The 25,414-nt window shown below is 46.4% G+C and overlaps 1 gene segment (V, D, J or C); it reads left to right on the top strand.

The window, feature by feature from the left end:
- The first annotated feature begins 114 nt into the window (after positions 1-114).
- LOC125415410 (T-cell receptor alpha chain constant-like) lies at positions 115-24,532 on the top strand. The segment is given in 5 exon segments: positions 115-267; positions 21,150-21,407; positions 22,744-22,788; positions 23,387-23,494; positions 24,034-24,532. Coding segments are annotated over 4 exon segments (417 nt in total).
- Positions 24,533-25,414: the final 882 nt, after the last annotated feature.

Genomic DNA, 25,414 nt, shown 5'->3' with positions numbered 1-25,414 from the left:
GAGGACTCTGAAGGCGGAAAGACCATTGTTATCACAGATCATTTGTCCCTTTGGATACAGCCTCTGAGACTGACTATCTGCCTTAGGCTGCTAGCTGCACAGGAAAAAAAAAAAGTTTGGGGCTGCATAGAAGGATGGAAGCCAGGGAGGGAGGATGGAGAACACTGGGAGCAGGTTTGTGTAAAGGCGGCTAGCACTGTGGAGACCGAGGTTCAACCTTGGGGAGGCTGTATTTCGGAATCGGGACTCGGCTGACTGTCATGCCTGGTGAGTGGACTCCTCTCTACTCCAGGGACACATTACCGTGGAGAAATTTTGAATGGGGACAAATGAATCCCATTATTCTCAAAAAGAAAAAAAAAAAACAAGAAAATAGGAGATACATGTATTTCTTCTGATAAGCAGAGAGAAGGGCCGAGACAGCCTAAAGTCCCTGTTAGGAGCCCATGAGAGGAAAGTGGGGGTTCCTATCAAAGGGAAGTAGGAGAGCAGTTGTTCTAGAAAGAGTGGAAGCAATCCCGAACATGCTCTGGACCATTGACCAACAATTGAAGCAGGCTGAGGCCCAGAGCCAGAGCAGGCAAGTGAAGAACAGTTGTACAAGATTGGCTTTTCCTGGGTCCTGTGGTTCTTGGCTGTCTCCCTGTGAGAGGCCCTATTGCCTACTGTTGGTGGAGAATGACCCCTGTGTGCTGTTCTGTACATTCCCCGAGATGCTTGCTTACCACCTTCTCTGGATCTAAACTTTAAAGAAGGAGAGGAAAGCTGAGTCACAGTGCATATCAGCAGTGGGACTAAAGTCTCCCTCTTCCTTGGGTACCAGATGAAAGGGAGACACTCAGTTAGGAAATGCATTGTCCAGCACATTTCCATTCTAGGTGAATAACAGCCTGACTCTGAAGATTCCAGAGTTCCTGGTTCCTTCATGGGTTAAACGCGGTCAAACAGGCTCCTGGATGAGGTTATGATTCACACCTGTTACCCTTGAATGTCAAGGTCTGAATGGCCAAAGCTGAGAAATAATCAAATAAGCAAACAGGTCAGATTTTAATGTGTGCTCACGTACAGCCATTCCATCTCTATATAAGGTTTACCCCGAACGCTGAAAGCCCTCCATCTTTTCAAGCGTAGGGAATGTCCTTTGCCAGGTGTCTGCTGAGTGTGATCTCCTTGGTCCCTGTGTTTTTGCTGGGCCTCGGATCACTGTGTGACTACGGTGCAGGGAACAAGCTAACGTTTGGCAAAGGAACCAGGGTGCTAGTCAAGCCAGGTGAGTGTTTGGGCCTGAACCACAGTCCGTTCCCAAACTTGAAAGGGGAGCCCGGGCATCAGTTTTTTTAAGAGAAGTATAGTTTGGTCCAAATTAATCTGTATTAAACTTGGCTTTAAAATGCTCAGTATTTCTCTTGTACAGTGTGGATAAATGGATGGGTGAATTCAGTGCAGATAAAGGACATTGCTATCTTGATGCATCCTGTGACAGATTTCCTAAAATAAGCCTATCTTACTGTCCCAAGGAGCAGAGAAAGGCAGAAAAAGTGATTCTTTCTCTTCAGAGTGGTTCTGTGACTCCAACACTTTGACAATGGCAGGGCAAGGACCCACATCTTCTAAGGTTCAATATCTCGCTGTCTGTAGCCTCTATAGCTGTCATTCTGGTTGGTCTCCTCCGGCTCTCATTTTCCCAGTTATCGTAACTGAAATAGAGGTAACCCTTTTCTCCTGGCTCACGGGACATGTGTAAGGATTACAAAGACAGTTTGCTTTGAGAAGGAGTGAGGCTAGACGGGGCTTCGTTTTCATTTATTTTCTTGGGGAGAGGGGACTTTTTATTAGATTGGAAGGAGGAATAAGACAGAAACGGTACTTGAAAGGCAAGGATCAATTGCTAGGATCAATGTATGAACAGGCACAACATAATTATTAAGGTGTCCAGTTAGAAGCCAAACAATAGCAAAAACATCCTTTTGATAGCCATACTCCCATGGGATCTGTGGAGATCTCTCAGCCCTGGTTCAGGTGTAACATGGGCTTCACCACTCCAGCTCTCCCTGCCCTGGAGGACGCCATGACTGAGCTAATGTTTGGGAAATGTCCTTGGAATGTATGGTTAGGCAGATGATTCGCGACTTCTAAGTTATATCTTTATGTGAAATTCCAATCTGAGGGTAAGTCTAAGAGTGAGCAAGTTTGGTGGACTTTGGCTATGGCTGAGAAAGGCTTGAATCTGGAAATCAGGTGAGCCTCTGCAGCTGTGAGGAGAAATCATAAGAATCAGGCCTTCTCTGGAGATCTTCACAACTACAATCTGTTTGTAAAGAAATATGCAGTTAGGAGAGTGGACCAAGTGATTCCTGGGGTCTCCTTCCATCTGAACGAGCATGGGAGTTTAAGATTTTTCCTGAATTTAACAAATACATGCTTAGTCTAGGGTTCTATCTCAGCCAAGCAGAAGAACCCTGGGGGGTTTTGTGCTCAAGTACTCTTTGGTTTTCGTGGTGGAGGAGATCACTGTGGCCTCTTCAAGTGGTCAGAAGCTGATTTTTGGAAGGGGGACCATGCTCAAGGTGTATCTTAGTAAGTATTTCTGTGGATTCTGAGTTGGATTCATTGTTGAGACAAGTGGCGAGCTTTCTGGACATGTAAGCAGGCTATCAAATGTCTCCATTCTTCTGTGTTTCACAGGAAAGAAGGAGCTCTCTGTGCCTTTCCCATATGACTAGAAAAGCAGGCGGTAGTTTACATTGTTACAACCATAACAGAGAAGCAGAATTTATATTGTTGCAAACATAATAGAGAAACAGAAGGAAGATACTTCCTATGCACAGCAGCTAAGCCAATCCCAATCAGAGGAAAAGGCCACTCTGAAGTGCCACCTTCTCTTCCACTTGGCATCATCTGATGGCTGAAATGTCCTGAACAGCCAAAGCCACAGTTCCCAGTTGCCGAGTTGCCTGGCTGCCCTCTATCCTGTTACCCAACCTGATTTTATGCAGACCGTTTGATCACCTGACCTCATAAATCTATATTTTTGTTTATTGTTTCCCCACTCCTAGATGTTTCTGTCACAGGGGATAGTGAATGGTTTCCAGTGTTTCCTCAGTGTCTAGTGTTAAGTTTCTGTGTGAACTAAGATCCAACTCCCAAACTGCTTTTCATTCTCAAAAAATTATACTTTTTTTGTTGTGTGTACAAACACCAACAACTCAAGGTCCTGGCCAACATCAAGGCCAGCAAAGGATTCTGTTGTGTACGGTTGTATGCTTGGTGAGTCTGAAAGAGTGAGAAAATGAGGGATGTGCAGGGCCTCATTTCACTGTGCCCACCAGGCAGGCAGAATATTGACATTTGGAAAGGGAGTGGTGGTGTCAGTCAGTTACAGTAAGGACCTGACAGCCGTTGATTATAATGCCTGGACTTATATACTGCCTGCTTATCATTTAAGTAAAGTAGAATTCGGGTTTAACGAGGAAAGCAACAACGTATTATTAATAGATGCAGTCCCATGTCTAACTATATGTCTATAATTATTTTAACAGCTTAATATGATAAAAGAAAATTACAAGAGGGATATATGCTATTTGCTAAACATTGGTGAAAATGAAAGTATACCCAGGTGTTGGTTCCTAGGTTACAGTTGGGATCAGAAGTGACAGCCTTTGACTCAAAAAAAACCTACTTAGTGAAATTTTACAAGTCTTTTTAAAAGCAGTGTGTTTCAGAATTGGCTGGAGAACTGTCAGCCGGTACTGTCTCGGACTTTCTGTTACATCTATGGTACCACTGTTATTGAGTCCTGAAAAGAGGCTTTCATGGGTTTAAATCCATGGCTTAGCATTTATTCCAGCAATCAAAAGGGGGAATCCCCAGCAGAGCTCCCATGAGGGAGGAGAGCTGTATGCTGATCATATTAATCCATGACCACAGCAGATTGGGCTTCTTTGTCAGACAGTACAGGACCACGATTTACAACATATTCATATTGGGGAGTGGGACAAGACATCACTCAAGAGAGGCTTAATGTGGTGGCTGAGGCCCTCTGAACCTGCTGCAGTATTTGGGAGGCACAAGTGTCGAAGAATTAATGGTTCATGCAGACAAATGCATTCTTGTATAGGAAAACTACTAAAATAAAGGTACCGAACTGGTTGTGAATGAAATAAGCCATGAAGGTTCCCTAGAAGTAATAGCTCACAGAGCTGATCCTAAAGAAAGGGCATTTTAGCCGAACACAACCAGGTCCTCAAAACCTGGTTTGACTAGTGCACTGGACCAGTTTTATCTGTAAGAAGAAAGCATTTAATAATACCTCGTGACTATTATAAAGATAAGTTAATGCATGTGGTAATGTTTCATAGATTCTGAAGTGCTGCCCACATATAAAGTACGTGTCTATAGAACAAAAAAAATTAAAAGCTGGGTCAGACAGGGAAGTGTTTTAGGATGAAGGGGCTATACATGTTCTTGGTGAAAGGGCTATTTTTGTGTGGCTCTGTCGCCATGGACACTGGTTAGAAACGTTCTCTCTTTCGTGGGGGTGGAGTGAGTTGAGAGCTACTGGAAGCAAATGGCAAGGGAAAGGAGCCATTTTGTAAAGACCTCTCTGACTGTGTGACTTCTGGGAGTTACCAGAGTTTTGGAACTGGAACAAAACTCCGAGTCATCCCAAGTGAGTCCAGGGTCTGCGCCCTTCTTCTCCCACGGGTTGTCTCTGAGATGGTGGCATTTGGGGCACATAATGGGTACAATAGACCTTCTCTTTCCGGGTCATTTTCGGGAGTTTTGAGCAAAGGCACTTATAGGATCCCTCACCCATCTCTTAGCATTTAATAGTATTGTTCTGCCCACGTTCTCTTCTAATAGGAAAGAAAGCTAAGACGTTGCCTGTGAGGCCAAATATTGAAGGGCAGATTCACAAAGCCAAAGCAGTGAAATTGGTGTTTGTCTTTAACAAGTGTGAAGCATCGTGTTGTTTAATCAGGGGGTCACTTGACTTTGAAGGCAGAGAGCGACTTGAGTAAGCCCCTAACTTACAGGATGAGTTGACAGGGATGGGGGAGCCTTTAATTACAGCAATCTGGATGAAGTTTTATCAAGTTGCCAATTGATTGACATTAAAGTTAGGGAGGCACTGTGGCAAGAATCTGAAAATAACTGTTGTGGCGATGAGAGAAGGGTTAGATACATCTGTTGGATAAATAGAGTTGAAAATTGGGAGTTTGGGGCAATAGATCCAGAGACGTGGGAAGAAAGCAACTTCATTGTTAAACCTGGTACCACAAATGGCCAGGTTTGAGTTAAATGACCTGTGCACTTGGTTGGAATATAGAAGAAAGCTAAGGGGTAGCCTGTTTGTAGAGGGAAAGCTACAGCCTTTAAGTTACAGCCTAAGTCTGATGTGTGTGCTCAAGGGTGTTTTTGACTGACTAAGAAGCACTGTGGAAATACTGGCAACTATAAATTGACCTTTGGAAGTGGAACTAGGTTGCTGGTCAGCCCTGGTAAGTGGAGTAAGAAAGGAATAATGGAATGGCTGAGGGGAAAATGCCTTTATGTCCCATGAAATGGCCCTGTAATAAACGACAAACCTGGGGTGGGGGATTGAATCACTAGTACTAGAGTCCCACTTGTTATAGCAAAAAAAAAAATGGAGGGAGGAAGAGAGGGAGAGAGAGAGAGAGAGAGAGAGAGTATTCCCACACTAGGAAACTTGGAATGATGAGGACAGTCTTCTGAGATTTGCGATTCCTCTGCTAAAATATCATATAGATGCAGATATTTGAATGTTTATTGGTAGTGCTGGTAGTCTAGCCTGCTTAGCCTGAGGTCTACGGCTCCTCAGTTATAAAAAACGATAATAATGTTCAAGGTCACCATCCTAATCAGGTGATGTAATGTATGTAGATTGTTAAGCCTCTTGGAATATCATATGTTCTCCATAAATGATGAACTCTCTTTCTCCTTCCAATCTGTATCACGGTTGAAAGGCCCTACACTGCAGGCCGTTTTTGTGTAGGGTTTTGTCAAAGTGTGAATTCAGGATACAGCAAACTCAGTTTTGGAAAGGGCACTGTGCTTCTCGTCTCCCCAGGTAATGCTGCTCTCATTTCCCTGCTGTGTCCCTTAGTCTGGGTCAAGGCCCCTGCTTGCTGTGTTTCACGGACTGCGTCGTCCTTGTTCTGTCGGTTGACAATGTGTGAATTTAAGGCTGTACCTTCCTGGGCTCGTCATTTGAACAAGACAGTAAGAGACGAGCTATAAATGACAGCAGAGCTAAGTCACCAGGGTAGGATGGAGTGCGGACTAAGACCCAGATCACCAGGGAAAGGTAGTCTCTCTAGAAACAGACTAGCTTCCTGGGAGAAGCCTGGACTGTGTGTCCCTCACAGTCCTCTCACCGTCTGTATGGCCACCTGAGCTATGCAGTCCTAGTCTGTAACACATAGAGCTACAGAAACTCACCACTAAGTACATCCACTGCTAATATGGAGATCTTGAGAGCAAAGGTTCTTCCATCCCTTGCAATATCTAACATGGTTCTTTTACAAATTTAATAAATATTTGTTTAACTGAAATTGAGTACCCAGAGACATCAGAATTTCCAGGACAAAGGGAAGGGAGACAGGAATTAACCAGACAGCACAGGGCATCCCCGGATGTAGAGAAAAGGGACATGTTAGACCAAGAATCAAAAAGATGCATGCTCACTTCTCTGTTGCCTATCAGAAATGTAACTCACAGCAGCGTTCTTGTCTGGAGACACCCCCCCCACCCCACCCTGTCTCTCCCTTAAGTTGGTATTGGGTCTCGGACTCAAATAGCCTTTTTTGCCCCTTTCCACCAGGCCTCTATGGATGTGCTCCATTTGAGGCTGTGAAGCGAGAACTTGTTCTTCCTATGAAGAAGTCACACAGTTCGGTTAAATCTCAAGTGTTTTCCAAGTCATTAGGGTGAGGAGAGAGGTGACATGGGAGACTGTTTACTGTGAGGCCTCAGACACTGTGGGAGCTGGGAAGGAGCAAACACGTTCACCTTTGGAAGGGGAACCCAGCTAAGAGTGGGCCCGTGTAAGTGTGGGGTGCTGTGCTAACTACAGTGAGCCAGACAAGGTGGGATTTTGTCATTGTATCTTATTTTTATATGAAGTATTAAGATTGCCATCTCGATATAGTGTTTAAGACTGACTTGAGCATATTTTCTCTGAGGTGGAATTCAGCATTACTTTAAGAATGAGGCTGACAGTAGCTCTGCCTAACATTAGAATTTTAACCTGAGAATTTTGCTAAGTGGAGTTGAATGGACAGAGGCGGCTGAAAGAGCAGAAAATCACACGGCCGCTATCCAATAGACCTTTTATCCTTCCACTACCATTGAGGATGTTCAAGGTGCTTTAGCCTATGCCCCAAATAAGCTAAGGTAAATTCACTCCAGAGACTAAGTGCCCACTTACACAAACCAGTGTCCCCAAAGAGTCAGCACGGTCCCAACAAGAGACCCCAGGGATTCTAGTTTCAGACATGAAGCTAAATTTGATTTGGCATCAACTTTCTGTGTGTTATTGAACAAATCATCATCCTCTGTGAGCCTCGGACTCTCCCAGGAGATGCGGGGTGCAGGCATCTGTGGTCCAGCGGTTCCCCACTTGGTGACCCTAGAGCTCATGCAATTCAAGAATGTGGATTTGGAGATGTTTCAGAGACAAATCTGTTGAGGGAGATATTATATAACCATAATGAATAACGCCGCTAATCAGTATTCTAGCTCAGTGTATTAATAGTAACTGACCCATGAGATGCTTCAGCAGGGAAAATGCTTCATATACAAACCTGATGGTGAGCGTTCAGTCCACAGAAAACACACACACACACATACACGCACACACATACACACTCACACACACACACTCACACACACACATACACACATACATACACACACATACACACATACATACACACACACAGACACACACACATACACACACACATATACACACACACACACAAACACACACACACACATGCATACACTCATACACTCACACACACACACACACACACACACACACACACTACATCATCAGCATCATCAAGGGAAAAGAAATGATAACAACCATCATATCAGTGCCTATGACGTGATGACGTGCAGGTACACCGTTAGATGAGGGTTGACTGCAGAGCTCTGTAAGGCAAGAACAATATTCTCTGTCTTACGGGTGGGGAAATGAGACTCGCAGGGGAAGAATTCTCTACCTTACAGGGTGGGGAGATGATAATTTATCGCCCCACATTCTATGGCTAGTTATCTGAGAGACTGGAATCCAAACTTGGTCAACCTGTCTGACCTCGAAGCCCTGTCCTTTCTGCTCCATGTTGTCACGGGCTCTCCTGTGATTCACTTACAAATGAGAGAGAATTTCAATCACAGAGAGTAGGGAAATACATGGAGTTTAGCTTTTCCATCTTGGATGTTGTCGTAAGTTAAAGATTCAGAGAGTCTTGATCTAGATGTTCCCATTCTAAAGGGTCCTCTCTTCTGTAACACAGCAGAGCATAGGGCTGCTGGGATCACTTAGCCCAGTGGTCGGAAGGAAGAGGGAAATGGCGGACACTCCTCATGCTGACCCCTCCCCTTCCCTCGCTGTCCTTTCTCTCTCCCCAGCAGAACAGCCACAGGTTAGCTGTCTGCAAGTGCCTGGCTCCTTGTGAGTTCCAGGAAAATGCACTTTAGATGTTGCTAGATTATAAGGTTAGGGTTAGGGTATTAACCCTAACCTAAGAGCTAAGGTTAAGGTACTTAGCTCTTATTTTGGAATTCATCTAATTCAGAACTTATTTTCTTCCTAAAAGGCAGTTAAGAAAGGTTGCTTTAACCATCCAATATCATAAAAATACTAATGCAAGCTAGGCAGGGTCTAGAAGCTGAGACCTGGTCCTGGAACCATATGCTGTGACCACTGTTGAATGAATGACATCTTGCAAGCTGAGTGCAAGATCCATTCATGAACAGAAAACATACAAAGCCTTTTACTAAAGACTTGCCATGGACTTCCCAGCTGTGTTGTGAAAGTGGCAAGGGAAGGAATAGCCCATTTTGTCACAGGACAAATCACTGTGAGCAACACAGGCTTCAAACTTATCTTTGGTACAGGAACAAGGCTGCTGGTCGATCCAAGTGAGTTCAATGACTAACTTGACTTACATTACAGAAGGAAAGATGTCTGTTTTCACTCATTTCTTTATTTGTTTATTGAGGGGAGATAAGGAGTTACTCTAGGCTTTGCGTGCTGTTTAAATGAGAAAATAAGCAGACAATAGGCTTACATTACATATAGTACCCATCAGTATCATACCTGGAAACAGCATATAATAAATAGGACGTGCCATTTATTGAAACAGAGAAAACTGCCATAGGCCCCATCTAAGAAGGAAACTAATTGTATGAATGGGTTTTCAGACCGAATGAAGCCTGCTTGTATACCAAGCAGAATTTTCTACTGGGTTCTGCCGTATTTTTTTTTTTTTTATTTTCCGATAGTCTTAGGAAAATGAAGGCTAAAATGGCATGCCCCACACTGCTTTGGTGTATGTACACAGACCTTGGGACATTTAGTAACACACCTGAGTGTGCCCTTGGCATCCTAGGCCTGGCTCCAGGTGCCACCTTGTATGGATTTATGTCACAGAGCCCTGGTGAGTGATGGAAACACAGCTCAGCTTGCTTTGTTGTATTGGCAGCTGCTGTCTTGGGTGTGACTGATCATTGTTACGACTGTCTTGCTTCTGATCATAACGACGCTGCTGACTTAGAGTGCTCATTTCTGCTATATTATTCTTTTTACCCTTTAAAAGGAATCACTGTCAAGGTACTGCAGGGGGGTGGCATTTGTTTCCGATGAGTGATTTCTTATTTGTTCATTCAGTTCCCATCTCTCTGCTCAGAATCAACATGAACCCCACAGTGCTTTGGTGTATTTGTCTCCTTGCCATCTCTCGGAAATGCTTTTTTTTTGTTTTTTCCTTGCCTACGCGCTTAGATTTTGCAATTTAGAATATACTTAGCTTTTAACGTCTTCCCAAACTGGTCCCTTTGTCCCAATAATAATGTTCAATAAAAGCCAGTTTAACTTAGTAAATGATTATTGAGCATCACCAACAAACTAGGGACCACAGTAGGTTTAAGAACAAAGAAGAAAACTGAGATGTGATCTCTGTGTGATGGTGCAAACCTTTGATCTCACTGCCTGATAGGCTGAGACAGGCTGAGCTCTCTGAATTCAAGTCCAGATTTTTCTATGTAGTGAATTCCAGGCTATCCAGAGCTATACAGTGATACCCTGCCTCAAAAATAAATAAAAATAAATTTTAAAAATCCCTCAGTCTATTAGCAAATTGGGGTGGAGGTGGGCAGAGATAACAGTGGACAATTAAAGTTCCTTGGCAGGAGACAGACAGTTGCACCCGTGGTTCTGGGGAGGGATTCGAGTCTCTTCTTACTGAGATGTCTGACTTTCTGAGGACAAAAAAGCCATCAGCAATTAATATCCTAGAGCAAGATGAGGACAGACAAGAATGAGTCCAGCGTGAATCACACACGGCTCTTGCTCAGTCCCAGAGAGAGCACGGCAGCTCTGAGTCACGCCCTGGCATGTTCTTAGTATGTTCCCCAGTTCAGTGGGCTGGATGTGTTCTTGGTTCTATTCTCCCTAGCAAAATGAAAAACGGTTTTTGTATCTGTCCACAAGAAAGCGGAACCTTCCACACAATGGTAGCAGATAAGGAAATGGCTGCCTACTCCCTCGGGTCTTTAGAAACTCTCCCACCCTTCAGGACCACAGGAGGCAGAGTGTTTCACAGTTTTGTGAAGACTCTTTTGTCCAAAATGAGGGAAAACAGTGATGACCGTTGGTGGTTGTGATGAGGGAAATGGAGGTCATGGGTAGCCCTGAGGGCTGGCACTGCTTGCTCTCATAACAAGGATGTCTTTGAGTCCTCATAACACCCATTGCAGGAAATACTTCAAGATCACCTGTTGCTGGGTCTTCAGAGCTACTGTGAAGGGTGTGTATTCTCTGTGAGAGGGTAGAGCCCAAACCTGTCTGTTTTTGTGAAGGCCTTTCTCAGAGTGTGCCTATGGAAACAACAGGCTAACTTTGGGGACAGGAACCCAAGTGGAGGTGATACCAAGTAAGTGAGCTAAGGGACCTCTTCCCCAAATGGTCCTCTACTGCAACCTCCCCTCTCTCTCCTACCATGGTGCTGAACTCCTACTCCTGACTCCAGGGCATGGAGAGCGTGCACTATCCATCTGTGATATATTACTCACAAACAGGATTCTCAAATGGCCTAAGCTTCAAGGAGCCCTGCTTTCTCCCACCCTCTCTATATGGCAGCTCCTGTTTTCTTTATAAAGCTTCCCCCACTATTCCTTGAGGCTTGGTTTCAAACTCAAACAGTGGATCACAGAAATGAGGGCTTGAAGGGATCTTGGGGACACCTCGCTACTGTGTGAGACAGTCTGAGGTCCAGGTCAATGCAGAGTCCGGTGAAAGCCCCTTCCTCTCACCCTGAGCTCAGTGGAGCCACAGGATTCTTCACTGACAACTCTCAACCACAGTAGGAGATCAGCAGGGAGCCAGGAGCAGGCAAGGGCCAAAGATGGCAGAAGTGCTCAGCTCAGTTAGGACTGCAGTCTTGGCTGAGACTTCTGTGATCTTTCCCGTCTCTGAAGTAGGCAGCGTGAGCTCTGTTTCCCAAAGTCTTCCAAAAGTTGCAACTTTCTTCTCTGATGACTTAGGGTTTCCTAGAACCAGGACCTGTCTGAATCGAGGTCACTGGAAAAAAAGGGAAAATCGGATGGCCTTGGGTCCCTCTCCAGACTGGAAAGAGGACAGCATAAAAGCCCAAGTCACTCGGCCAAGGATTAGCAGGAAACAAATGCCTGAGGCTCACTTGGTGAGAAGGCTAGGGATGGAAAAATCAGAGTGTGGAAAGGAAAACCGGAGCAGAGGGAAGAGGGCTCTGACTGAAGCTTAGGGGTGCTCAACACATGCTGTCTAAAACCCCCTGGCTTCCCCGTCTCAGAGCACCTTCAGAAGCCCCTTGCATCTGGAAAAATAGAAATGGAATTGAATCGGACCAGACAAACTGTCTGCTCCACAGACAAGGTGGTTGATGGTGGTGGTATTAGGGCATCCCTACCTTCTATGCTCACAAGAGAATGGTAGGTTTTCAGTGTAACTCGGTTGGGGGATGAGGAATTCTGCAATACCCATCCTTAGTGCCCATCCATCCCACTAGGCACTAGGACTCAGGCGTGCATACTCTGACAAACACAGGAGTGTAGTCAGTGCTTTCCTGGCTGCCCCAGCCTTGCTGCCCCAATACAACAGGACCAGTGGGAAAGGGCGGTCCCAGGAGACAGGTTTCATCAGAGGCTTTCCTCACGGTGTGCCTTGGGTGGAAACTATCAATTGACTTTTGGGAGAGGGACCAGCCTCCTTGTTCATCCGTGTGAGTACCCCAGAAACGATCCTTGGGGATTACTGGGAATAGATTGAGTTAGGGAAGGACGTCCTACAGTGAGAGTGGAGTGGTCTGCACTCGTTAACGGAGTCCTTTGCTTACCAGGAGTAACTGTAATGTGTCAGGTCTAATGAGGCTGTGCTGAATAATGGATACGGGTTCTGCTTCAGAGGACGAATACCCAAATCTAGAGAAGATGGTTTACTCTTGTCAGGCTTCTGAAGATCTTTTCTTCTTGAGCGCGGAGCCCACCCTACTGCTCCCTCTGTGTCGGAGCCACTGGCCACCTCCTGTCCATTCAATGTCTTTTCTCCTAGACCACAGAGTCCCAGTCAGGATGCTGAGGAATCCTGGACAAAAATGGGTCTCCTTTTGCTACAAGAAGCCTCATCCCTTTCTCCATGTAAAACATGATGGGATTTATAATAATAACATATTGTTATTAGCTACTGCCTACAATATACCTGGTATGCCAGTGACTGGGCTATGTCCTTCTTAAACCAGTGCATTCTCCTATCCTAATGATATTAGACCCATTTTATAGATAAAGAAACAGAGTCTTAGGGTTATCAAGTTACCCAAAATCGCATGGCTCAGAAAGCAGAATTAAGGTTAAGTTGAATCTACTTGACTACAGGATTTATTATGACTCATACCACAGCCCAGCTACTGATCTCACCTACACCATGTGAAGGAAGACCCCACACCTCAAAGGCCACCTGGATGTAAATTTATCCTTCTCTACGTGAGGAGGTTTGGTCCAGTCTCTGTACATCCTAATCCTTTGGTCATAGTCACCATGGCATTGTGACCTGGCATTTCTGGAGGCATAAGTAAAATCATATTTGTATTAGCAAGATGCAGGTACATAAAAGACAGAAAAAGAAACATTGGGAGAGTATTCGTTAGGTATTAGCCTACAAGTAAAGAGGAAATAATATGAAAACCATGAAGTGGGCCACATAAAAGCTTTGTTCCCTGGGAGACTCTGAGGGGTCACAGGTAACTGCACAGTCGGAGTGCAGGTATTTGTACTGTGCTGTGCCAGGGTGGGGGGCCAGGTAGTAGGCCAGCTCACTTTGGGGAGCGGAACAAGACTCCACGTTTATCCAAGTAAGTGCCTGGCCTTAGGAAGTCCCTCGCTTTTTTAGATAATGAACCAGTGGTTCCTGAACTAATTTTGTGTGCTTCCTCATAAGATTTGGTTTGTTCAGATTCTAAATTTCCAGCCGTTGACTTAATGGTGTATTTTCTAAGATAGTTTCCAAGGAGAATCAACATTTTTATCATAGGAATAGACTCTTCTGTGGTTTCTAGATCTGTATCAGAGAAGAAATTGTGACTAAGTATGACAAAAGATTTATTTGTACTTTTGTTACTATTTAGTTTCATAAAAGATGATGGATTTAATTTCCCAAAGATAGTGAACTTTGGACACACTCTTTAAGAAACTCCATACTCAACTGAGAGATAAGGAGGAACATAAAGCCCACACAATGCCAAAAACAACACAAAATTCAAAAAATTAGACCCTATGGAAGTTAAATAGACAAAACAAACAAATATATATATTAGGGTTGCATTGAAAAGAGAATATTTAGAGAGTTTACCCATGCAATAGCTATTTATTGAACAACTCCATTATCACAACCATTATGCTGGATGAGAGGAAGGGAGGGGGGGAGAATGAGAAAATGCAGGGTCTCTACCTCCAGGATCCCAAGTTTAAACAGACAGTTTTGGCCCATGGTCACCCAGGTTCTGGGAGGCACAAACGAGTTGCCATGACTACAAAGGAGGGTGTAGCCAACCTCTCCAGATTGCCTCGTGTTTGTATTCATCCTCCTGCCATGATCTCTACGAGGACAGAAGTTTTGCTCTCTCATTGCTAGCCCTCAGCACAGTGCAGGATGTAGGCATCATCAGGCAAATGACTGTTGGGAGTGGGGAACGGCTCCTGGACCAAAGGATGATTCATTGGCCTGGGGCGCTTGCTCCCTGATTCTGGGATCTGAGTTCAATCCCTGGACTCCACATGGTAGAAAACGAGAGGTAACCTCTGGGAATGGTTGTCCTTTGACTTTCACATGTGTCCCAATGGCACACACACACACACACACACACACACACTAATTATTTTCAAAAGTGCCTACTAGAAGAGTTTGGTGAGGCTTCGATGGAGAGGAAATCACTGTTTAAAACATGTTGGTTTGGGATTAGTAAGTATTCTCCAACAGAGAAAATTGCCCGGCCTTTAAAACAGGGAGATTATAGAGTCTACCCACATGGAGTACAGTGCAACAAGCAGGAGAAATGGAGATTGCCGAAGAGGCCAGCGTATCTTTGCTGGTGGGGGAGCTTCCCGTCTCTCCAGGGAAGGCTCCTTCTCATGTGTTTGTTTGCTTTTGTGCTTCATCAGGGACCTCGTCTTGCCAAGGTTAATCAGTTAACCTAGATTAGAAAGCCCACCCTATTTCTGGAGAACCAGAGTTTAGATGCAAAAGGATAAAATTTTCTTGTAATGAGGGCTCAGCACAAATAGGTTTTAGCGGGGAAGGAAGAGCTGGGATAAGGGTGTGGTGTCTGTGTGTCCATCTGAGGACCACCAGGAAAAGAGGTACACTGAGGAAATGTCCCGTTGGCATTGGAATCATCTTTGCAATGCGCAGTTCCCAGGTGTGCAGGAAATCATGGAAGGAAGCTCAAGAATGTGTGTTCGGAAGGCTTTCACATTGACATTGTTCCTGGCAGGCAACCCTGTTGGGAAGACACCATCCTGTCTGTGTGTGCAGATCCCTGAGGCTGGGACTGCTGGAGGGGCAGAAGAGAAGCGGGTGCAGCTCAGCTGCCTCGGTGCAATTGTGGGAAGGAAATGAAGCTGTTTCATAGTGATTAGAAAGAAACAATCAGCACCGGCGAGGCCCCTAATTGTGGCCGCAGGAGTGAATAGGAGAACAAGCGGATTCAGAGCAGAGAGAACCTAACGGTGAAAATTAGATGAGCATTTAAAATGAAACACCCAAAGGCTGAAATAAATACACACACACACACACACACACACACAAGATATTAACGAATAGTAACATTAACCTTAAATAATAAGCTTGAGAAGCAATGGCTTACCCTATTGTAAGATTTCATAAACTTTAAAATGCTAATGTGCATTGCCGGTCTTCAGACCGGAATGCATCACACATTTCTATGCTTTCTGGGCTTCAGATTCCTTTTTCACCCAAATTTAGGAGGACTGAGGCCCTGTGGCATCCTCACTGAGAGCTGTGCTCCTCCACACTGCTCTGACTTTAGGGTCTGTGCCCCATACGGAGTCAGTCCTTATCATGGAACTCTCCAGGAAGAGGCAGAGCATCCTCCTGGCTTGCCAGCTAGGCAGTGCTCTTGTGGATGTGACGGCTGTAGTCTGCGCACCCTCAGGAATACCAGACGCATCTCCTTAAGGGAGGGCCCTCCTACACCCAGTCCTGTCACTGAACCTTGCCAATGTTTTCCGCGCGTTGCCCAGTGCAGTCTTCCCTCAAGAGTCATGTCATACCAGGCATGGTGGCGCATAGCCACAGTCTCAGCACCCAAGAAATTGAGGCAAGAGGATCACGAATCCAAGGCCAGCCTTGGGGTTACAGAGCCAGACTCTGTCAAAAAACAAAAAGAAGCAATGTGTACTTTAAAAATCATTTTGTAATTAACCCATAACTTCTTACATTCTTCCAAGTTTCCTGTCATACCTTAAGTTGTGGTGTAGAGGCCAGAATGGGTACCTACCTTTCAGGAAGGCCCCACTGGCTCCAGGGCAGCTAACAGAAAGGTCTGTGAGACTATTCCTGAGGAAAGTTATCAGTGCTGAGACTTCTCTTCGGTCTTGTGGGAGACTGGCAAACTGAGGCAGGAGGCGAGTGCCCCATCCAGGCTGGTCCAGCCCAGGTTAGAGTTCTTGTAAAGCACACTTCTACTGTGTGTCATATGGTGGCTTCACGCTGACCTTTGGGTCAGGGACCAGACTGGCTGTGCGCCCATGTGAGTATGACCATGCCAATGACCTGACGGCCTGTTAGTGAACTCTCTAGCAAACTTGGGGTGTGCAAAACTTTATTTCTTATTTCCTCAGGCTCTTGTGGTAGCCTAAAGTGTTCCCAGTTCACATACTGAAGTCAGAGAGGTGCCGAGAGCCAATTGAATAAATGAAAATCCAAACAGAATAATTTATGGGGAAAAAATTAAAAGAAATGCAGATACTCAGTGCTTTCAAGTGAAGCTGATAAGACCAGCACCAGATAACCTGAACATTCAGGAAATTAGCTAAGTGTCCTTAGGGAGGAAGAGCTGGGTTAATGGCAAACACAAATTCTCTTTCATTGCAGCAGGTAGTTAAACTCCGGGTCAGCTAATGAGTGTGGTAACGGGCACTAGTTCCCAGAGGCTTCTCTCAGAACCTTGAGTCCCGGAACCCTCACCCAAGGGTAAATGGCTGCGCTCTGTTAGTGGTTGGTGAGCCACATGTTATAACAAGCCTAGAACAGGAGATGGACAAGGAGGATGGCAGGCGTGGGGGAGTTCTGGCCGTACCTTCACCAGCTGTATTTAACAGTTTCCACTTTCAACAACGTGCTCATACCACATCATAATGTGGGACGTCGCCTGCGCGTAGCGAGAAAGCCGTCACCGGGAGAGAGTCTAATGCGCCCTCGGCGCTGTCAGCACGGCTCCCCTTCCTAAGGTCCACATTATTGTAAAAGGCGAGGGCAGCGGCTTCCTTGGTAAACAGAAGTGGTCAGAAGCCAAGAACTTCAGGACAGTTTGGGGTAGTGTCCTAGACCCCAGTGGGCTCCAGCAGAGTGCTATCAGACAGGGTTCTGTAGAGACCTTATCTGGAGTGGGGATTCAGCTCTAGCCCGAGACTAAACTGTGGAGCAGGGACCACAAAAAACATTCTGCCATGTACGAAGAATGAGGCAAGGGCAGGACGCACAAGTACTTCCTCTTCCTCCTGTCCAAGACACTGGCTTGCGTTCAGGTGTTTTCTCCCGGAGAATCTTAAATGGTTCTAGAAAACCCCACCCCAGCCAGCACTAAGTACTGAGGAAACATTATCCTTGTGTTGACCCCTTGGCAATCACGAGGCTGGTGATAATCGGGATCCTTCAACTAGAGGATCCAAGGTACTGCTGCTCTGAGCAGGGGGTTTCGAGCTCATGGATTCTACTGAATTTATGGAAGTCACATAATTTCGCTTCAGTTTGGGGCACCACGGTAGACTGGACAGAAGGAGAGGACTAATAACGAAGACTGCATTGCAGTGTAAGACAGCAGAGGGCTCAGTCTTAGGAATATGACCCTCCACCCCGTGAGGGACGAGCGTCTCTGTCTACAGAGCGGAAAGTTATCCTGAGCTTCTGTAAAGGTGTCACCTGCAGTGTGAACACTGGAGGACTTAGTGGGAAATTCACATTTGGGAAAGGGACCCACGTGGCAGTAATATCTGGTGAGTCATCCCGAGTGGCACCATTTGCAGCCCTGTAGGCCAGTGTCGTTAATCCTTCCCCTGGAGATGGCCACTGTTACCATGGCAGGGTGAGGCTTACTGGGGGTTCTGAGCTAATTGTTTTACAGAGGTCTGCGAAGGGGAAGGCATCACTATCCATCTTAAATATCTGTGCTTCTCTAGGTCAAACTCATTAAAATATGGCTTTAATCATTCAATGGACACTTTTAAATGCCTTCTAAGTAGCTATCATTTTAGATAATGTTAGGATGAAAATAAAAAAGCCTAAGATAGATGTCTGACCTGTCCCGAACAGCACAAAAGCCAGCAGGAGCTCCAGAACTGTTGCACATTTAGCAACCTACAAACTATTCTAGTGTTGCTAACTGGCGGTGCAGATAAACAGACTCGGATGGGTTAAAGTCCTGGTAGGAGGTTCCCTAGACAGAGACTCTTTGTGCTGGAAAAGACTTGTTGAGCCCTGACAGATTGATAAGATCTGTACGTGTTGGAGAGAGGAGGGGGTCAGAGTTTCAGCAGAGGGCAACAAGAAAGGAGATCCCAGCTTGGGATGAACAAGCACAGGCGATGTGGCCTGTGTAGGCAAATCTGATAATAAAAATGGACTAAGAGAACAAAACAGAAAGAAGATAGTAGCCAGAAAACAAAAAGGAGATACTAGCCAGGTGATGGTGGCACACACTTTTAATAACAGTATTTGGGAGGCAGAGGCAGGCAGATCTCTGTGAATTCAGCCTGGTCTACAGAGCGAGTTCCAAGACAGCCAGGGCTACACAGAGAAACCCTGCCTTGAAAAAAGGAACAAAGAAAGGAAGGAAGGAAGGAAGGAAGGAAGGAAGGAAGGAAGGAAGGAAAGAAGGAAAGAAGGAAAGAAGGAAAGAAGGAAGTAAGTAGAAGGGAAGGGAAAGGAAGGGAAGGAAGGGAAAGAAGGGAAAGAAGGGAAAGAAGGAACAAAGGAATACTAGAACCTTTCTGTATTCTAGAGAATACAGAAATTGGGACCAGGGCCAGCCACAAGAAAACTGAGAATCCAATTTAGAATGCAGTCTGGTGTGAGGTGAGAGGGGTCAGGTCTTTCCATGGGTGACCGGAGACTCCTTTCTCTGTCTTTAGTGGACTCTAGGAGTTAATCCCAGCCTCCGAGGAAGACAACCATGGGTTTCTCTGTAAGGAACCATTAGGAGCGGTGGGCATCCTTCCTGAAAAGCCTGCAGGGCCCTTTCCTGATGCTACCCAAGCCTGAATGGGACCCACATCCGTGTCACTAACTCTTGTTTCTGAGTTCCCAGTCATTAACTACAGGGCACAGATTTAGTGGCAAGGGTGTTTTCCACCATTGCAGTGCCCCTGGGGACCTACAGTACTAATACGTTCAGACTTGGCCTTCTGTATTCGTTTGGAATTGTGATGACAGGTTAGGATCCAGAACAGCTGAACTTGTAGTTGAGAAATTGATCCAGTTTGCTAAAGTGACCTCTGATGCCATTCAGTGGTAAAAATGTGATTTTTTTTATGAGGTAGGAATAGGAGTTCTCACCACAGGGACAGAACCCAAAGACCTCCAATTAAAGGTGATTTGTTTCTGATTTTCAGGGGGAAAGGTGAGGTGGCAGTAGATGTCTTTAGGGCCCAAAATGAAAGGGACTAAAATCTAGGAAGCTCCTGTGCTGCAGCCCTATCTTCTTGTCTGAAAGGGGCCAAAGCTCCATGTCAGATCACGATGCCCACCCAACTCTGCTGATCCTCAGGTGGCACCGTGCTTCAGGCAGCTGTGCCGGGCCCTGATGGCTCTGGTTCAGGATCCAGCTGGAAGCCTGCATTGCCAAGACCACCCTGGTTGTCTCAGTGAGCAGAAAACGGTTCATGCACAGCGAGGAACTGTGGGAGTGGACAGGATCAGGACACACAGGACAGGTTCAGGACCCACAGGACAGGATCAGGACACACAGGACAGGTTCAGGATACACAGCACAGGATCAGGACACACAGAACAGGATCAGGACCCACAGGACAGGATCAGGACACACAGGACAAGATCAGGACACACAGGACAGGATCAGGACACACAGGACAGGATCAGGACACACAGCCCTGCTGGAAACTCTCTAGGTGGTCTGCTGTATTAAGTCCTTCCTTCCGGTCAGCCTCTGCTTCTTCCGCTGAAGGTGGAAGGGGTGGGGAAACTGGTCAGAGAGAGTCACATTTAAAAAAAAAATCTCTCAGAAAAAGTATAAAGAATTGTCTCAGCACTGAGGAAGGGTCCCATTTCCTGGAGTAGACAGTGTGATGGGTTTTTTGATTGTATGTTTTCATGGTAAAACTTTACTTCCTGGAATAGACAGTGTGGTGGGTTTGTTTGATTGTATGTCTTCATGGTGAAACTGTGGCGCATTTGCTGAGTGCTGTGTGCTTGATTAGTTTCATTTGATTTGGAGAAATATTCATTTCTCAAAAGAGCCTGGTTGGAAAGGTAGATGAAGCAACATGTCTATTTTATAGGTGAAAGTTCTGAGATTTCAGCTGCCTGTTGATCTAATCAAGGCTGTCGGTGGTAAATTAGAGAGTCGGGACTTGGATGTGTGTGCTTTGGTTGTTGTTCATTACATTTACTAATGAGAGAGAAATCACCTAGTGATATGATAGATTTTCCAACTTAATGCCTGCATTTCCCACCAATGTCCAGCCTACCTGGGGGAGAACACTCTAGAGGACCAGCTTGGTCCACTTTTTCTAAGTTTGTTTCCGTCCTGCCAAAGCAAAATTGTTGACTAGAGTTAATGAGTTTGGAAGATGTTATTAAGTCAAAGACTGGCAAGAGGGTTTAGTGGCCCCATCTTTCAGATTTTCCAGAATGCCAGACAGGACCTCGTGGAGAGCAACTACTAAGAGGTTGACTTGGCCAGGACTCAGGATTTGTGCCTGTCCCCAGTCCATCATGAACTGCTGGTTTCTAAGGTGTCACTTCTGGTCTAAATCCTGAGAACACCACTAGCTAACCCAGAGCGCTCTGTCTGTGCCTGTCACTGGCATCTGAGTTCTGGCCTCTGTTAGGACACAAAAGGTAGAAGGGAACAGAACCATCTTCTCACATCAGTTCTCTTGGCCCACAGACATCCAGGACCCAAAGCCAGCTGTGTACCAGCTAAGAGATGCTCAGGCCAAGAACAACACCATCTGCCTGTTCACCGACTTCAGTTCCCAAGTCAACAAGTCGGAGGACGTGCCACCTGAAGTGTTTGTCTCCAACAACACCGTGCTGGACATGCGGTCTATGGACTCCAAGAGCAATGGGGCCATTGCCTGGAGCAACCACAGTAGCTTGAACTGTAAAGACGCCTTCAGACAGAACGCCTCCTTCCCCAGCTCAGGTGGGTGTCACCCAAGGCTGTCTCCTCGCTTCAGGGGAGGCCCAGCCCAAGTCTGTGGTCTAAGAGCTGCTTGGGTCAGGTACTCATCGGTTGTCAGCAAGACCCACGTCCTGTTTTACTAGTGTCCTGTCCTAGCAGGCCGCAAATGTCTAGCCCGACAGCAGGCGAGAGAACAGGACATGGCATTGGTCCAGCATTGGTCTCATTTGGTCTCCCTGTTTTGAATTCTCACCACCTTCCTGTTGGAGCCACACTTGCCCTCTCTGTTCTCCCAGGCACGGTTCCCATGCCCTTCCTGCCACACAGCTGTCTGTCCTGATTTCTATGTCTGCCTAGAGTGTGTGGGCACAGAGTCCCAGATGCTGGAGTGACGTAAGATGTCAGATGTAGAGGGAGCACCCTAGGGAGCACCATTCTGATCAAGGAAGATCAGCTCTCAGCAGAGGGACATGTCCGCTATGTCGGACTGTAATTAATATATTCGTTAAGATGGAGTTAAGGAAATAGCCACCTCAGAGAAGGCTCTGAGGAAATGTGTTCACTTTGCAATGTAAAGGATAAGAAGGGACCAGCTGTGCCTAGGCCAGAGAGGACCCTGTGAAAGGGGAAGGCTAAGAGCAAGGAACAGCTGCAGGACATGAGTTGGAAGATATAAATAAGGACCAGACCACAGGTGGAGGCGAGAGGATCACAAGTTCAAAGTCATCTTCACCTACACAGCAAGTTCAGTTTAAGCCAGCCTGGACTACTTGGGACGCTGTCTCCAAAAATAACTAAATACCATAAACTGTAAGGCTGGTTGCTGTGCAGAGGGCAGACTGTAGTCGGTCCAGCAAAAGAACGGGAATGCAGGAGAGAGATGATGGAACTCTGCCAGGTGGTGATGGGGACTCCAGTGGCCAACACTACCTGGGCTTCAAGAAAAGAACCATACAAAGATGGAAAAGCAATGGGGCTTCAAGAAAGGAGGCAGAGCCTTTGAGTCAATGGGACTAGCTACTAACTAAGAGTTGACAAAGGAAAAAAATTGGGCACCAGAACTTTTTTGGAATACATGAAAATATGTGGCCCTAGTCACTGTGAATATGTCTGGACTGAAACCTGCCACGTCCAGGGACTATTTTGACTCTGCGGTCCATGTAACATAGCATATACTTTCACAGTCCATATTTGTTGAAAGAATAAAAGAGTGTCCAGAAGTCAGGGTGTTGGTCCCATTAGGACCTTTGTGCCATTAGGTGACCCTGGCAGTATGTCCACTCCCCGTTCTCTTCCAAAGAATCACGTAAAAATCTGCATGCTTTAGACTCTAAGAAAATTGTTTTTTCCCTTTCAGATGTTCCCTGTGATGCCAAGTTGATAGAGAAAAGCTTTGAAACAGGTAAGAGAAGGACCTGCCCAGTTTTGCACGATGCTGGAGGAAGCCAGGAGCCCATAATAACCTTTAGTGCCTAGGGGAGGAGAAGGGATAATTCTGGGGATGGGAACAGCACTTCCAAACCTACTCCCAGCTGACCATGGTCTGTCTTGAGTCCCTCCAGCATGGTCAACTTCATTTTCCATTCTAAGTACTTAGCAAGATGCGTCTTCAGCTTCACTGGGCCAGGGAGCCACTCCAGGCCTCCGCACCTCTTTTATTAGCGGCTCTGTAAGGACAGCCAAAGAAGCAAATTCCCATGGGGAGGGGTTGCTCTCAGGGCTGAGCACCCACCCTAGCCTCATCCCAGAGCTTATGGGGCCTCAGAATATTATGTGACCTAAGTCCTTTGGTGGTTGTGGCCTTAAAACATGATGCTCTTGCCCTGGAGGAATACACAAATACCTTTGCCCTGGGATGTCTGCAAAGGCTCAAAGAAATGGGCCTGGGAGCTGAAGTCACCCACACCAGCCTGACCAGCTCTTGGGAAAGTTCATAGCGCCTTGTTGTGCAGACCTCTTGTGCGCACACCCTTAACGGCTATGACTTCTTGGTTTCCCAGATATGAACCTCAATTTTCAAAACCTGTCAGTAATGGGACTCCGAATCCTGCTCCTGAAAGTGGCCGGATTTAACCTGCTCATGACGCTGCGGCTGTGGTCCAGTTGAGGTGAGACAGCATCAGAACTTGAAGAAGGGGTGGGGGTGGGGGGTTCAGAGTAAGACCCAGCCCTGAGAGCAACCCCTCCCCATGGGAATTTGCTTTTGAATCCTAAGACTGGATTATGGGCAGAACTTTTCTGTCACTGCCTGTCACAGGCCGCTGTTGTGATGGCCTGGAGGGAGTTTACCAGAACACCCTCCCTTCAGAATCCTCACCTAGGCCACGCCCCTCCTGAGACAGATGAGGAGCAGCTCTGATCATCCTTATTTAGAAATGAAGAAAGTGAGGCCAGGTCACATCAAGAGTCTCGTGGCCGATGAGTAGAGGAGAGATTCCAACTCTGATACTTGTGTACCTCGTGCCTCCCTCAGCTTGGTGCTGGAAGACGCCATATTCATTACCCCTAAGCCTGGCTAGAGTCCTCACGCTTCTGCCCTGACAAGGTCCCCAGTCAATTTGCACAGCCCCAAACACAGCCATCCCCGTGGCATCCCTGAGACCTAGTCTTCAGGACCAAGCCTGACCTCTGCTCTTCCTCACTCCAGGTTTCCAGACTGAAGGAGGCTGAAGTCCCAAACCCCTTCCTCTTCATCACCCCTCCTCGCTCTCTTCAAGCGAAAAGGAGCCGGCCCACCTCCTTAAGGAGGCTCTTGGGTCTAAGCAGCTCACAACCCCATCAACTGGGCCTCCTGAATCTGTGATGGAGACCGCTGAAGAGCCGCTTCTACCCCACTTCCTCACTGCTGCCGGCCACTCAAGACAGGCAGGGGCTGCGGCTTCTCCTGGATGTGAAGACCCTTCACAGACACACCCCTGCTCTCCCCCACCCCCACCCCCGCGACTGCAGCTCCTGGTGAATGTTGTAAAGAGCATGTTTTTGTTTTGGTTCTTTTAAAGCATCCATAAAGAAATACACATTACTCTTTCCTCAAGGTGTAGAAAACTTAACTCTTTGTCTAGACCCTCCTTGTTCCTGTGTGTATCTGAGCTGTACTGTATATCGTTCTGCTGTGTATGGCTTCATTAAAGATGATTCAGAAGAGACTCAGTGATCCCATTTGACTGGGTTTGGTGGGGACATTTCATGCTGCATATCACCAGCTAGGGCGGGAGAAACCGAAGTGTGTGTATCACGTTGCCCAACCTCTTCTCGGAATGAACTCTTAAAAATTCCACTAAGCAAGCTGTGCTAAGGGCCAGGAAGGTGTTTGAACAAGTGTGGGTCCCAGCTCATACCATGCATTGGGGCCACTCATAACAGGCCGACAGCGTGGGGGAGTGGTGTCTTGACCTATAGCTGAAATTTACAAGACAGGAATGGCAAGTGTCCCCAACATTGTCACCCACTGGCCCCTGCTCTCCAGAGACATTTTTTTCTTTCATGCTCAGAGAGTCTTGTCACTGAGAAGTATTTCACCCTACAAATCTATGGCTGGGATTTGGCCAAGGAGAACAGATGTCCCAAATGCTCACCGCTAGCGTAAGTGAGAGTCCCTGGGGCCTCAGAACACCCAGCTCTCTGCCCAGCCTCTGCTGTCAGTCATCCCCAAGGGCGGGATTCTGACGGGAATACACTCCAGAGACCAACCAACAGCTACTCAAGACCAAAAAGTACTTCCTGATTCCCAGGACTGCCCCGCCACCACCCAATCCTTCCACGGTTCACCCGTGTGTCTACAACCATGCTATCCAGAAATAGGCAGATCCTCCCTGCTGTAACCCAGGCCTGCTTCTTCTCATAGAGATGGGGCTACCAGCTTGTATAGGTGATGGGGGGCCTGTCCCTCCCTTCTGTGAGCTTCAGGGTCACCACCTATGAAGTGTCAGGTGGGACTGCAGGCCACCTACAGCAAAAACCCATGTCCCAGAGTAACCACAGAATCTCATTATTCTAAACTGCCTCATCGCTAGCTTACACAGAAGCCT

This window comes from Myodes glareolus, chromosome 12 (assembly GCF_982192425.1).
Source record: "Myodes glareolus chromosome 12, mMyoGla1.1, whole genome shotgun sequence".
Lineage (NCBI taxonomy): Eukaryota > Metazoa > Chordata > Mammalia > Rodentia > Cricetidae > Myodes > Myodes glareolus.
The sequence above is the reverse complement of the archived record's forward strand: the minus strand, read 5'-3'. Positions and strand labels throughout refer to the sequence as shown.